At 29.7% G+C, this 15,963-nt stretch overlaps 2 protein-coding genes across 3 annotated transcripts in view; one reads left to right on the top strand and one right to left on the bottom strand.

Annotated features, from left to right (window-relative positions):
* The window catches only part of LOC129916987 (patj homolog), a 163,100-nt gene that overhangs the window by 69,393 nt on the left and 77,744 nt on the right, over window positions 1-15,963 (bottom strand). The window lies entirely within an intron of this gene.
* LOC129915023 (trypsin-2-like) lies at window positions 14,049-14,979 on the top strand. Its single transcript, XM_055994477.1, has one exon. The coding sequence runs from the start codon at window positions 14,049-14,051 to the stop codon at window positions 14,826-14,828; it is 780 nt and encodes a 259-aa protein (XP_055850452.1). The 3' UTR covers window positions 14,829-14,979.

Below are 15,963 nucleotides of genomic sequence, written 5' to 3'. Positions count from 1 at the left end.
AAAACCTTAAAAAAAAATTAAAAAATTTAATTAAAATTAAAAATCAAAACTGATTATTGAATAACATTCAAGGAATCAATAAACACCAAACCGAACCAAAAATATCAATAGGTAATCATTTTTCATCAAAATTTATGGTTTTCTCATAGATTCTATAATCAGAACTCAGCACCAGCTTTCGAATACAAAAAGAATTATCAAAATTGGTCCACTCAGTCTTAAGTTATGAGTTAACAAACATAAAAAAATAAAATCCTCTTTTTTGAAAGTCGGTAAAAAATCATAACAAAATTTAACATACATTTATAATTCAGCTATGAATTTGAAATATAACAAAAAAAAAACAAAAAATTCATTTAAAACATAACTAAGAAACCATAGATTTCATACCATTAATGCTTCTTATAGTAAAATCGATTTATTTTGAGTTCAACCTATTTTTTAACAAAATTCTTAACAAAACGAATGTTCTTCATGTAGGTACCTTCCTAAAGTATTAATAATTCGTGTTGGCAGCTTGGCGTTTTTAGGGCATATTTTCTTCCGCTTAAAAATCACGGACTAATTTTTATTTTTTTAACTCTTACAACGTTCATGGATATGGATGCTGACTGGTTAAAAGATTGAATTACTTTAAAAAAAAAAATATTAAAGGACATGAAAGACAGCGTTGTGGTATTCCAAAATAAACAAAGAAATATTTTGATGGGCAATCGTTAAAAAAAAAACACTGAATACACTGCGGGAAAAAATAACTTAAAATCAACGAAAACCACTTTCATTCAACTATTTTCCCGAATGATTTTGCGTTGAATACGAAAATTTTAAAACCAAAGTAGAAATTCGCCATTATAAAACATTTTTAACTTTGAGAAAAAAAAGCATCAATTTATTAAAAAAAAAAAAATTGGAAGCCACTGGGGTCAAACCTACAACTCTTGGATTCTTATGCAAATGCTATACCAACGTGCTATCTCATTGTTCGATATAAGGGTAATAAAATGCAAGAAAAGCTGAGGTCCAACAAAAATGAAAAAATTTCTTACCTTGTTTCAATTTTAATTTAAAGATGTTTCATGTTAATTTTTCAACATTAACGTTGAACATATTACATTCTACATTGCGTTTTTTCCCTCAGTGTAGGATCTATTCAATAGATAACATTGAAGCCAAGTTATTAAACTAAATCCTAAAGTTTGTCTAACAGAAATTTTACTGGCCAAAAAAGCCAATAAAATTGAAATCATATCAAATCATAAATTTTTTATTTAAATTGTTAAATTTGTAATGTTTTTTAATACATCAATTTATTAACTAATTAATCTTATACTAATTTAAAAGATAAATTATCTTATTGTGTAAGACTATACGAATAAATAAATAAATAAAATAAATAAATAAAATAAAATTGAAATCATATTTTTTGTACCTACCTACTCCTAAACAGTGGCGTACGTTGAGTCGCCGGGGCCCCGGGACAAGGCTAAATTTTGGGGCCCCTTAGATACAAGGAAAAAGTACGTATACGCCATATAGTTTTTTTTGTATGGCTTATTTATTTTAATGTTTTAATATGTTCGTATAGGCTATTGATTATGTCGAAAAAAACAGGGCAATAAGGAACTAAGACGTTCACGGGTTTTTCTTGCAGGAATCGTTCAATGGGTTATAAAAGAACATAAAACCGCGGAGTGCTATTAAATGAGAGGGTGGAAACTGAAGATAGGGGTGTAAAAGCCCCCTTTTTGTTTTTTTCAATATATCTCGTAAACCGAGCAAAATTTTAGTGTATTGCTCTCAAAACTTTTTGTAGAGAATTGAATTTTCTATTAGAATAATGTTTTCTAAAAATTGAAAAAAAAAATTTCCATACCAAAATAGTCGAAACAATCATAAAAAAAATATCAAAAAAATCGATTTTTTGAGTTTTTTTGCTTTTTTAGTTGTACATTTTTTTTGGGTTGAGATAGACATAAACATTGCTCCAAAGAAAAAAAGAAGATTAAATTTCCTTCAAAACCCTGTACTCACTAAATTTTTTCATTGAAAATTAACCGAAGTATGGCCATTTTAATCTATCTTTTTTTTCGCATTTTTAGTTTTACTCAAGTAAAACAGAAACATTTGAGGGGAAAGTACGATAACTTAAGCACCTAGAACTGATAATGAGATTTTGTAGAGGGGTTAAATACAATCATTGTTTACTATGGGAGGGGGGATCTATGTCCCCCCGTTTTGGCGGGAGGGGCAATTTTCTAAAAAAAATACTTAAAATAAAAAAAAATTATTAAAAAACAACGGCAACACTCACAGTTTTGATTGATACTTTTTCCAAAAGCTAGAATTATAAACTTAATATTAATTTTAAAATGAAGTTATTTTAATCAATTGTTTTTGAAATACCCGTTTTCAAAGTCAAAACTTGTGAAAAAAAGTTTAAAAAGCACATTGAGTACAATTTTCACAAAGACTGTGGACTTCAATACGAAATTGATCGACAAAGTAAACTGCCTTAATTGATTTCTTATCAAATCATAAGAATCATAATGTTCCTATGACTTCTACTTTTTGAGAAAATTGAAAAATAGACAAAATACTTTCACTATTGGAATCACTCGTTTATTTCAAAAACAATTGATTAAAATAACTTCATTTTAAAATTAATATTAAGTTTATAATTCTAGCTCTTTAAAAAAATATCAATCAAAACTGTGAGTGTTGCCGTTGTTTTTTAATAATTTTTTTTTATTTTAAGTATTTTTTTTAGAAAATTGCCCCTTCCGCCAAAACGGGGGGACATAGATCCCCCCTCCTATAGTAAACAATGATTGTATTTAACCCCTCTACAAAATCTCATTATCAGTTCTAGGTGCTTAAGTTATCGTACTTTCCCCTCAAATGTTTCTGTTTTACTTGAGTAAAACTAAAAATGCGAAAAAAAAGATAGATTAAAATGGCCATACTTCGGTTAATTTTCAATGAAAAAATTTAGTGAGTACAGGGTTTTGAAGGAAATTTAATCTTCTTTTTTTCTTTGGAGCAATGTTTATGTCTATCTCAACCCAAAAAAAATGTACAACTAAAAAAGCAAAAAAACTCAAAAAATCGATTTTTTTGATATTTTTTTTATGATTGTTTCGACTATTTTGGTATGGAAATTTTTTTTTTCAATTTTTAGAAAACATTATTCTAATAGAAAATTCAATTCTCTACAAAAAGTTTTGAGAGCAATACACTAAAATTTTGCTCGGTTTACGAGATATATTGAAAAAACCAAAAAGGGGGCTTTTACACCCCTATCTTCAGTTTCCACCCTCTCATTTAATAGCACTCCGCGGTTTTATGTTCTTTTATAACCCATTGAACGATTCCTGCAATAAAAACCCGTGAACGTCTTAGTTCCTTTCTAAATGACATAATCAATAGCCTAGTAATGCACTTTGCTATACTAACTAAAAATGTCTATCATAAAAGTAGTAGTGTAGTAGTGTACTAGGGGCCCCCAAAATTAAATATTAAGAGACCCCTAAAATATTTTTTTTCTAGCTTGGAATTGATAGTTCTTGGGGCCTCTGTTCTGAAGTAATATGATTGATTTTCTATCATGAAACATAGTTTGTTTCGTTTGGGGTCCCTGAAAAATTATTTTTGGGGCCTCAAAATTAAGTGCTTAGAGGCCCCTAAAATATAATATAATTTTTTTGGAGCCATGAATTAATAGGTATTGGGGCCTCTGTTCTGAAGTAATATTCGGAATGCCACCAATAACGTAATGTTTTTATCTTGGGCCCTGATGTATTTATGTTGGGGCCCCTGAATTGATATTTAATTTTCCATTTGATTGCTTTGAACCACTGAAGTAATAGCTTAAATAAAATTATAATTTTTCTTTTAAAAAAGCAGTTTATTTTTTTGGGGCCCCTGGGGTAACCTTTTTTTAAATCAATATATATGGTGTGGCTACCAATGCATTATACATTACACTGAATAACATAATTTGTCTCCCTTGTATCCGAGTTGATTCAAATACATTTTGATTTACTTTGTAACTTAATTTATGCTAACAGTTTCCTTCTCTGCATTGTCTCCAGTGGGGGCCCTCGGGTCGGTCGGGGGCCCCAGGGCACCGCCCCGCTTGCCCCAAGGGAGTGTACGCCCCTGCTCCTAATAGTATTAAAACTGTTGCCAACTTTTTAAAAAAAAGCTGAGCCTTAAGTTTTTGAAGTAATCCCGTAAGGCAGTTTTCTAATTTTGTCAAAATGGGTTGGGGTCAGAATCTCAAAAACCCAAAATCCCGAAAGTTAAAAAAAAAAGAATTGAAAATCTGGAATACCTAAAACCTAAAATTCCGAACTCAAAAAATTTTAAAAACACCTTAATCGCTATTTTTTTTTGGAATTTCGATTTTTGCATTTCTTTGAGTTCCGTTACCGTTAATATCTCTTTGGATATGATCATAAGTTATTCAAATTCATTGTATACTTTTAGTAGTTCTGTTGTTGTGCTATGATTGCATTAAAAGCTTCAAATGATGAACATACCTACATTTCTTAAAACTTTTTTTTTCATAAGGAAATATTCATAACTAAGTTTAGAATTCCCTTGACATTTAAGAGGTTTTGAATTTAAAATAAATGTTTTAAAATGTATACTTCCAAGAACTGGAAAGTGTTTTAGAAAATTCGCATTTATAATTCCGCCTTATTATTAAAGTATATATTACTAAAATTCCACTTTACTGTGACCTGCCAAACAAATATTATTTCTGCCTGTTGATCTTTGACATCTCTATAAAAGCAGTGTAATCTCTGAAACTCTTGCTGGTGTCTTTGTGGAGAACTGTAAGACTTAAATCCGATTAATTTCTTGTTTTAATTTTTTATATTTGAAATAGTATCACTTTCCTTCACTTTATTTTTTTCTTAACTTACTCATCCTTTGCAATAAAGGAAGTAAAAGTAAAAAAAAAAAAAAACTAAAAAACAATTTAAATTAAATTGTCCTTATGCACTACATCATGTGCCATTAAGACTAACAAAGCCGGTTTACATTTTTTTTTTCAATCCTTTTTTAGTCCTGTTTGAGTGTACACTCTCATCCTTATTGCACACTCCCCCTATGCATATACTAAGCTCATCACTTAAGCTTCTTTTATTTCCCGTTTAAAATGGAACGCGCTTTTTGAAAGAAAACTCTTAGGCTAATGTCCGGGATTAACCTTGCACCTTACTATCAAATTCCCGGCAATACACAGGCGAAACAGGAAGCACAAGTACATACTTTGAATGAGTAAAAAATAAAAGATGAAAGTCTCTTTTTTTTTTCATTTTATCTCCCGGATGGATTAAGTTTGCAATGCAAGTTTTGCAGCTTGCAGTGCCAACCCTTAATCACCTACCAGAGATCCTGCAACTGGAGATGCAGTAGGAGTTGTAGAGTGGGAGGAGAAATATAGCAACACCTCAGCAGAGCAGGCAACCCTCAATGCTGCATTAAAAATAAACCCACGCTTTTCACCCGAGGGACCATTCCGAAGAGCATCACGTGAGAAGAGGCCGAGCATGTCATCATTTAACATGGTTGCCAGGTTTGTTTTTAACAACAAAAAAAAAAATAAAAAACGACAGATAACAAAAATGGTAAAATGGTTTATGTCCTTTTTGCATTTTATAAAATATAAAATCTCTAAAATTTTGATTTAAGATAAAATTGATACTTGAAATTATTCCCTACTTGGGAACAAATTGTTATTGAAATCATTTTTATCTTCGACGAATTCCAAAAAATCTATAAACTTGTTTAAATTTGATGAGTCTTTCCAAATAAAAACTTTTTTCTCTACAAAATATAGAAAATAAAATTGAGCTCCGTTGGCAACCATATCCTTCAGATTCATGCAGTGCATATACAAAAAAAACTTTTGAATCAACAAAAAAGGAGCAATTGAAAACAAAACAAGAGACATCAGTAGTCACGCGGAAGTTTAACGTTTATGCTTTTCCCCGGGATGTCAAAGTTTTTCCACTCTTATTTTTTTTTTTTTTATTTCGTCAACGGTTTCCGGTTTCGAGCGAGCGTTGTCAGTTGAATTATTTTTGTTTCTTTGAGTGCAGAGCGGAACCTTAATTAGAGGATATATGTATGTGTTTTTTGGCCTTTCAGCGTGACTCATATTGCCACATCATAGTTGCACTTCATTTCCACTTGCACAAAAATTTCAGACAGTATCTACTTTAATTTTATTTGCAAATCCCTGCACCGCAATATGTCAAAAACAAAATGAATACAAAAGGACTTTTTTTTTGCCAGAGGAGTAAATTTGAAAACAGCTAACTAATCAGCTAATTGACAAATATCTTTTTTCTAGAACCTGACTCTAACATTTTCAACTGAATTTGTTAATTTATCTACGAGAATGAAAAGAACCATCTGAGGTTTGTGGATTAAGATTTTTTTTTTTTTCGTTCTTTCTTTCATTTTTTTCTGTTTGCCCTAAATATGGCTTAGAGCTGGATAACATATTGTTTGTTAGAAATACATAGTTTGGATGGAAGATGAAAGTATAACAGTATTCAGTGAAGCAAAGGAAAGAAAAAAAAAAATATGTAACATTTTTCAGACAAAAGTTTTTAAATCAGAATAAATCATTCAGGAATGACAAATGTGTGGGTGGAAGATGGAAGGAATATAAAAATATTTACATTAACTTTGTAACTTTGTAGGAATGAAAATCTTTTTTTTTTTTATTTTGTCATTTGTTGAATGAGGAAATGAAAAATATTTTTTGAAAACCATTTCTTGAGAAAAAAGCTTTTTAGCATTATTTTTTTGAAAAAAAAAAGCAAATTGAGTTTGATTTCTTTTTTTGCTTGGGGTGGGTCAAGGTCTCAATAAGTAACATAAGTAGGCATTTAGGTTGAGGAATTATTTTCAGTTACGGCGGTTTTTACTCCCACTCAAAGATGATTGAAACTTATTAAAATATCAAATTTGCCAATGAAGCCATATTTTTGACAGTTAAAAAAAATAGTTAATGTCTCTTCCCTCTAGAGTCTAGATGGTGCCAATTGACAATTGAAGAAATTTAACGTCACTTTGAACTGCCTATAACCAAAAACCAGTGGAGAAACAAGGCTCGTCTTTCATTGTCAGATGGTCATTTCGTAGACTGAGGGAAAAACAACTTAAAATCAATGAAAACCACCTTGACCATAGTTTAAAACGGTTTTTCATCATAAAACATTCCTAAAACAAAAATGTTTAGACTTTGAAAAAAAAAACACAAATTAAAAAAAAAAAAAAATGACAGCCATACTACAAGTCTAGGGTCACTAGGCGAGTGCTTTACTATCAGGCTATCTCACTGTTAAGAATTAGTGTGATCGTGTGATAAACTTAAACTAAACCTGAAGCGTAATATAAATTTTAAAATTTGTTTACGTTGTTTCAATTTTAATTTTATGATATTTGATAATATTGCCGGCTCGAGAAAATCTCCAAAAAGCGCTATAATGTGATTTTTTGAAAATTATTTATGAATGATACCTGTCATCGAACTTTTATTATTTTTATTTTCTGAATTTTTCCAAAACGACTAATGATAAGAATTTAAAAAAAAAATTTTTTAAATTTAATTTAAAAGTAACATTGGCTTTTGTTTGACCAATCAAATTTTCAAAAATGGGCCATTGAATTTTTATGAAATTTGGAGTTAATTGTTGTTGAATTTTATTTTCCCGGGCCCCGTCTAAATTGGACCGTTTATTTCAGAAAAAACATAAGTCTATGAGTACTAACTTTTACAAACCTTTAAAATATATACTTTTTTCCAAGTCTTAGCGGGTTTTTAAGCCTTTAAAGTCGCTGGACTTACGTCTTTTCTAAAATAAATGAATTTTTGTTGGTAAAACTTTTGTTTTTATCTAGCTCTATAGCTTTTGAACCCTGCTTCTGATTTTAATGTATAAAATAATAGCAGTAGAAAGAGAAAACCTTTACCTTTTTATACATAGATGTAAAATTTAAAGATTTGCGTGTCATGATGGCTGCCAAAATAATTTAAAACTGGTAAAATGTCATATATTCAACTGTTAAAAACGCTGCCACCGCGAGAAATATGGCTATAACTTTTGAACCATGAGTTCAATTTTAATGAATTTAATAGATATAGATAGAGTAATTCCTTTGTATAGATGTATAACAAAAGGGCGTGCGTGTCAAGATTGCTGCCAAACTAATTTTAAATTGGTAAAAAGTCATGTATTGAACAGTCAAAAATCTTGCCACTTCGTGAAATCTTTCCATTATGTATTTTGAAGTCTTTACTTTCAGTTTTCGTATTTTGGAGGGTCTGACATACTTATATTATTTTTTTTCAGAAGATGAATGAGAAGTTTCCAAAAAAAATTTTTTTGTTGGGAAAAATGGACTTATGTACCTATGCTGTTTCTGAAATAAACTATTCAATTGGAACTCCTCGGAAACAACCCCAAAGCACAGCTGCACGCTGAATCACAAGCGCACTACCATCTTAAACTACTTTTTCGTCGAGTCATCACTTCGCCAAACCACAACGGTACATGATTACAAATTTGTTCTTATAGTCGAAGTAACATGCCGAACCACGATTTTTTTTAACCAAACGACTGCGGTTCGCTGGTCAAAAAAGTTCATTGTATGAAAATCAAACTTGTATTTTCGATCACCCAGTTATATGAAATTTCGTTTGTTTAACAGTAAACATAAATGTAACGGAGTAACCCATGATCATACCGAATATAAAACCAGGATTTTATCGGATTTACCATTAATTTACTGCAAACATTTATTATTTTAACGAGACAATCCTGATTTCAGGTGTTCAGAATAATAGTGGGACAAAAGTCCACTTCTCTAAAATTTTACGTTTTAAGGCCTTTTAATTTAAGTGTTTGGTTAAATTAAATTAAAAATGAATTCAGGACACATATTGATCTGTATCTGTACTACTTTTTTTTACAAAATTTGCAATAGTTTCTATTAATTCGTCTATAATACTTAAATTTCAAGGTAGAGAGATATTTAATTTCACCGGAGTTAACAAGATCGTTGTGGTTTCTGGCTGTTTCAGAAACTTCTGCTAAGATTTTAAATGAGATCAAACTTGGTTCATCACATCAAAAACGAAAAAAGAGGCAATATGAGAAGGTCCCCAAAATAGTATTTGATGTAGCTTCCATACGACCGTATAAGAAAAAAACAGTAGATCTTAAGTTTATGTCAATGGTCAAGTCTTATGCCAAAATACTAAAAAAATTCTTAGAATGTTTGCAGCTAAAAAACTTATTCCAAGCTGAACATAAAACTTTAAGTTCATGATTAATTCTCGTTAGTTAAAGTTAATATTATCTTCTGGTTCCAAGAAAAGTTACCTATTCAATTTATTAAAACTCAAAAATCCTGAGTAATTTACCTATTAAGTTTAATTTCTGAAAATTTAAGAAATTTCCTCGAATTTAAACTCAAATTAAATGCCAAAGGAATTTAATGTTTCATCTAAAACCAAACCCAATTCACAACTAAGCCAAGAAGTATTCGAAAGAGATTGAGAAAATGCAATTATGTATTATCTTGTTGGTTGGTTTACCATCGAAATTCAAAGAAACAAATACAAATTCTATCGAATGGAAGCCCTTACTATACACAAAGTGTATTTCTGTGTTTGTATTTAGTTAAATAATCTCATGTGAGTTATTAAACAAATTTTACTAACCCAAAAAGCCCATTAACCAAAATATGTACAAAAGGAGAAAGGATTTATTGGTTTATGTAATGGAAACCATAACAAAACACAAAGTAGACGAGTGTGGTTAATCTTGTAAACCTCATTTGTTTGTATGGCTATATGGCGAAGTTGAAATAAGGCAACAATTATTGTTTTGAATTTATAAATCTTAATTGATGTGGGTTTCGTTTTACCTTTTTTGTTTTGTTGGCAAGATGATACTAAAATATCTGTCAAATTTGACCGTAAAGTGTACAGACCATAAAATGGCTTAGGTCTATCAATAATTAAGTGTCAAAGTATTTGAAAAATAAAGCAAGTTTACATAAACACTTTGTTGGGCGCCACTTTTTATTAAAAAAAAAAATATCCAAAGATCACAAAGCAATATACCATATTAAAAAATTCCAAGAACTATCCTACAAAATTCTACTGCAGATGATTTTTAAAATCAATCAACTTGACAAAATGAAAACCTATAAAAGTCAAAATCTTTTAAAGCACCATCACATGCCCATGCATGACAGTTGGTGCAATTCCCTTTTCCATCCCAGGAAAGGATAAATGTGTTTCAAAACTTTTCAGAATTTATTATTGGTTGTGTCCGAATGAATTTTTAATTTTGTTTCCACGATTGAGTTCGACTATATGACCTGCATTCCATCATACATACAGTGCTGTTAAAAAATAATGTATGTAAAAAAACCCATTGTTCCCATTCCTAATACAATTTGTGAATATCAAAGGACATTTCTGTAGCAAAAAGGAAAATAACTTTTCAGGAGAGCGTTTTGTAAGTTTAATTTCCCATAAGAAATCAATGCTCATGTAGTTTTTCTTTTGCCTGTAATTCATAAACCACTTAAGATAAAAATACGAAAAAAATATGGCAGACAGAATTGTTTATTGTACATCAAAAGTTGTTGGTAATACAATAAACGTATAGACAATTGAATTTCCTATCTTTTATGTTAAGAACACTTTTTCGATACTCTTAATATTAAAAAAGTTACAGTAAAAAAAAAATTTAAAGCGGAAATCCACTTAATTTAAGATGAAAATCTTCTTATCTTTATGATGATAAGAAGATCTTAAATTAAGTGGATTTCCAGTTTATTTAAGACGGAAATCATCTTGGCAAAAAACTATGCAAAAATCGAATTCGATGGAGTAGCAGCTCCGAAAAGCGTCGTCGTACAAAATAAAATTAAAAAGTTGTAAAATTTAAAATTAAAATTAAAACTTAAAATAAATATTTAAATCAAAATAATTGTGTAATTGTTTATTTTATTTTATTTTATTTTATTTTATTTTATTTTATTTTATTTTATTTTATTTTATTTTATTTTATTTTATTTTATTTTATTTTATTTTATTTTATTTTATTTTATTTTATTTTATTTTATTTTATTTTATTTTATTTTATTTTATTTTATTTTATTTTATTTTATTTTATTTTATTTTATTTTATTTTATTTTATTTTATTTTATTTTATTTTATTTTATTTTATTTTATTTTATTTTATTTTATTTTATTTTATTTTATTTTATTTTATTTTATTTTATTTTATTTTATTATATTTTATTTTATTTTATTTTATTTTTTTTATTTTATTTTATTTTATTTTATTTTATTTTATTTTATTTTATTTTATTTTATTTTATTTTATTTTATTTTATTTTATTAAAACAAACAAAAAATAGTCTTTTTCTCCCTATATTTCAAATGATTTTTGTTGTATCATTATGCCATAATTTTTAACTGAGATACAGCCTATATAAAAACACTGCAAATTGATCCCACAAATTGCGCTCTGAAAAAAACGGTGAAAACTGAAAATCGTATAAAAAATCGTAATTTTGGTTTTAATTTTTTTTTTTTGTTTTTCATCCTTTTGAAAGGTCACTCCTCCTTTGCACATCTGCTGAGACTCCATCACTCAGACCTTAATACATAATAGTGAATACCAAGTAATAATGATATGTTGAGATCCCATCAACACCTTGGATAAATAACTGAAACAGATACACAAACAAAATTAACATAATACATAAATAAGTGTATAGTATTTTTTAGTTGTAATATTGTTAGTATTTCTTAAAAAAATATGTTAAGTATCTTTCGGAAGGTTATGAATGAATTCATATTTAAAATATTAAAATAGGTCTGGAAATAGCATATATTAGCCAAATTATCAGAATCAAAGAATGTTTTGCTTTTTTATTTATTCAATTATAATTTCAATAACTCAATAATCTTTATTCGAGCAAAAAAAAAATTTAGTTAAGCTAGATAGATAAAGAAAAATAAATCACCAACCGAGAGCTGAGATACCCAAAGGAGATGGGAAACTTTCGTACGTTTTACCCCCCAAAACCCATTTGTTTATTTCGTGTTGTTGTAATCTCTTTTGTATTCGTGAATAAATGTGAAAAACACACATAGTGTAGCCACGGTGTTTTTACGCACACCTAAGCAAAAATGTACGATTTTTCACGCATACTTAGCCAAAAATGTCTAAAGCAGCTTGTAGGCAAACCCGTATGACGTCAGAAGTTTCTCATCTCTTTTGGGTATCTCTGACCGAGAGTTTTTTTTCGGTGGGTAAAAAAAATGTGTAGGTATCTGGAAGATGCTAGTCTTTATACAGTATAGTGTATAGTAGGTACAGGTAAAATAGTACATAAAATCAACAAAATAAAAAAAAATTTACACTCCAGTAACTTGACAAAAAGTTTGCTTTTGGGATAAGAACCAAGGACAAAAAAAGTCTATACAAAAATTTAGGGGAAAGGGTGTTTTTTCGGAAGAGACAGTAAAATCTGTAATTGGTCCCAAAAATCCAATTTTTCGTGTAAAACGTCCAAGAACTTAAGATAAATGTTCAATTTGTCATCGAAACGAAAAATAAAATGAATCATTGGCTTTTTGGGAACAATTACAGATTTTACTGTCTCTTCGAAAAAAACACCCTTTTTAAGCACTCTTTGCTCTTGCTTTCTATCTAAGTTTTTACCAAACTTCATTAGGGTGACTCATCATTTTTGTTTTCACTAAAAAAAACACCCTTTTAACCATGATATTCTTATAGACACTTTAGATTCTTATTTCGTATTTCAAAAGTAACATATTTGCTGAATTTCAATAATACACCACTAGTATAACTCTAGTATTACTCACTTTTTCCAATATACCCTATACCAATATTTTCTGTACACCTAAAACACAATTTCACATAAAAAAAATATATAGATTTATTTTTTTTATAATTCCCATGGGAAAGATAACAATTTTACTAAATTTCGTAAGGGTAACTTTTATACCATTGATTTTATGGGACTTATCGCGCATTTTCCTTATTTTCCAAAAAAAAAACAACAACCCTTTTACCTAAAATAATAAGACTGCTTAGATTCTTGGTTTCTGTTATAAATGAAACATATTTACCGTTTTTCGTTGGTGTTACATTTTTGTCACAGTTTTTGTGGTATTAATTCTAATTCCGAGTTTCATCGTTTCTTAAAAAATAACACTCTTTGATTCAAGATAATTTTGTAGACTTTTAGATTCTTAACTCTTATATTACAGATCTTATATTACAGATTTTACTGTCTCTTAAAAGAAAAACACCCTTTCCTCCAAATTTTTTTCTAGACTTTTTTTTACCCTTGGTTCTTATCCCAAAAGCAAACTTTTTGCCAAGCTTCATGAGTGTAACAACTTTTTCTTTAAGTGCTACTTAAGTGCTACTCTATTTCGAAGCTTTAAAACTTAATTGTTTTTTAGTTGTGCCTATTAGGAAATTCAGTAAACATACATACATATGTGAAAAATCCAAACGATTTTTTTTTTATTTTTTAAATCGGCCTAACCAAGTGTTCCCCACTGTTATTGAACACCTTTAATTTATTGTTTGAAAGTTAATGAGACTAATGTGATTCGATTTGACTACCATCTTAACAATATAGTTCTAATAAATCAATGTAATTTATGAACCAAGCTGTCAACGAGAAAGGTTCGAATTAAGAATGTAACCTTTTCAGCTTGTCACATAATTTGTGTATGTTTATCATTTTGTATGGTAATTTTCTTGTTTTAGTTTTTTTTTTTTTATTTTTAAGTTCAATACTTGAAACAATATTTGAATTTATCTATCAAATTTTGCATTATTTGGTGAAAGTTCTTTTAAACTTTCTATGTTTCATCTCAAAGATTTTATATAAAAGAACTTGAAATCTTTTCAAATACCTTGAGTTACACTTAAGTTCCCATTCTGCTCACAAAATGTATTATCTTTTAATCGTTCTTCTTGCAATTTCTTCGGTTAAAATAGAAGCTAAAAATTTTCGACAACTAACAAATAATGACACAAGAATAATAGGAGGTCGTCAAATTGATATTAGCCGTGTACCCTTTATAGTCGCCATTTTCTACAACAATGAATTCGGATGTGGAGGATCTATTCTTGATAGCAAAAATATCTTAACAGCTGCTCATTGTGCCATCATAGAAAAGGGTGACCAAGTCAAAATTCGTGCTGGTTCATCAAATCGTCAATCAGGCGGTCAATTGAGAATAGTTAAAAGAATACTTATAAATTCAAAATACAATCCAAACACATTGGACAATGATATAGCAATCTTGCAATTGGATACACCACTGACATTTAACCAAAATGTCAAACCTGTTCGATTAGCTTCGAATTATAGACCTCGATCGGGAATTGGTTTTGTGGCAGGTTGGGGTATAACTCGTGAGGGGCAAGAAAACTCTCCAGTTTACTTACGTGGAGTGTCTGTTAATTTTATAACATTGACAGAATGTAAGGCACAATACAAACCCCAAAACCTTCTGGTAACTAGAAATATGGTTTGTGCTGGAGCTGATAATGGCGGTAAAGATGCTTGTCAAGGTGATTCAGGTGGGCCTTTGATTAGTAATGGAGCACAATATGGAATAGTTTCGTCTGGCTTAAGGTGTGGACAAGCGGGATACAGTGGAGTTTATACGTCAATATCACGAGAACTATCGTGGATTAGAAATGTTTTGTCAAAATATTCATAATTCTGATAAGTTTATGTTAATGTTGGTATTGAATGTGAATTATAAAAAAAAAACTTATATGCTGAAAACAAATGTTAAGTGTTTTATTTGATTCTTCTTCTTCTTCTTCTTCTTCTTCTTCTTCTTCTTCTTCTTCTTCTTCTTCTTCTTCTTCTTCTTCTTCTTCTTCTTCTTCTTCTTCTTCTTAATCTTCTTCTTCATCTTCTTCTTCTTCCTCTACTTCTTCTTCACCTGTTTTCTTGATCTTCTTCACTTCTTTTGTTCCTCTTCTTCACTTATTTTGTTCCTCTTCTTCACCATTTTTCTTCTTTTTTCACTTCATCTTCTCTTTTCCACATTTTTAAAAAAGTTGTGCACATCACTGTACTCAACCAATCCTTCTTTATTATGCCTGGCAGCAACACAAACCCATCTCAATATCATCGATGAAAAGTTTTCGAAGCTGATTTTAAGCAAAATGGAAAAGAAGAAGAGACTGACTCCTCACAAAGGTATCAATTTGTAACCAAAATCTCTAGGGTTGCATAAAAAGTGGCCAAGAAATTAACACACACAAAGTATGTACACCACATACACATGGCAGGTATAGATTATATGAAAGTTAAAGCAATAAAATAATTCCCTATTGGGATAGAGCAAGGTTTTTTTCGTCCTTTTTCAGTCTTGTTGCTGGTAAACTGAGAAGCTGGTTGGGTTTATGTTGTCGTTGTGTGTAAATCCGACGAATCCTAGCCTAGGCACAGCTTTTATATCGGAACTCATAAATATTTCATTACTTTGGCAAAGCACACCACACACGACACACCGCAGCACAACATCAAGGAGTCTTTTTAAAAGATTGATATCGCGCTCAAGTCATCCAGAGAAAGAGAGAAAGAAGGAGGATTCCTTAAGTTGCAGGATCAGAAGAAAACCAAAGCAGCAGAACATCGTTTCATGTTTTTTTGGGATGAGACGCAAAGAAAAAAAATTTGTACAGTTAAGAGAAAAATCTAATTGAAATTCGTTGCGGGTTTATCCTCCAGAAATGTTTTATTGATTCTCTTTTATTTTTCTTCGAGGACGAAGAGGAAGGACGAGTGAAAAAAAAAGTATTCATGCGGTGTTGCTGTGAAAAACCAAAAAGTGGCTATAG

This window comes from Episyrphus balteatus, chromosome 3 (genome assembly GCF_945859705.1).
Source record: "Episyrphus balteatus chromosome 3, idEpiBalt1.1, whole genome shotgun sequence".
Taxonomy (NCBI): domain Eukaryota; kingdom Metazoa; phylum Arthropoda; class Insecta; order Diptera; family Syrphidae; genus Episyrphus; species Episyrphus balteatus.
The sequence above is the reverse complement of the archived record's forward strand: the minus strand, read 5'-3'. Positions and strand labels throughout refer to the sequence as shown.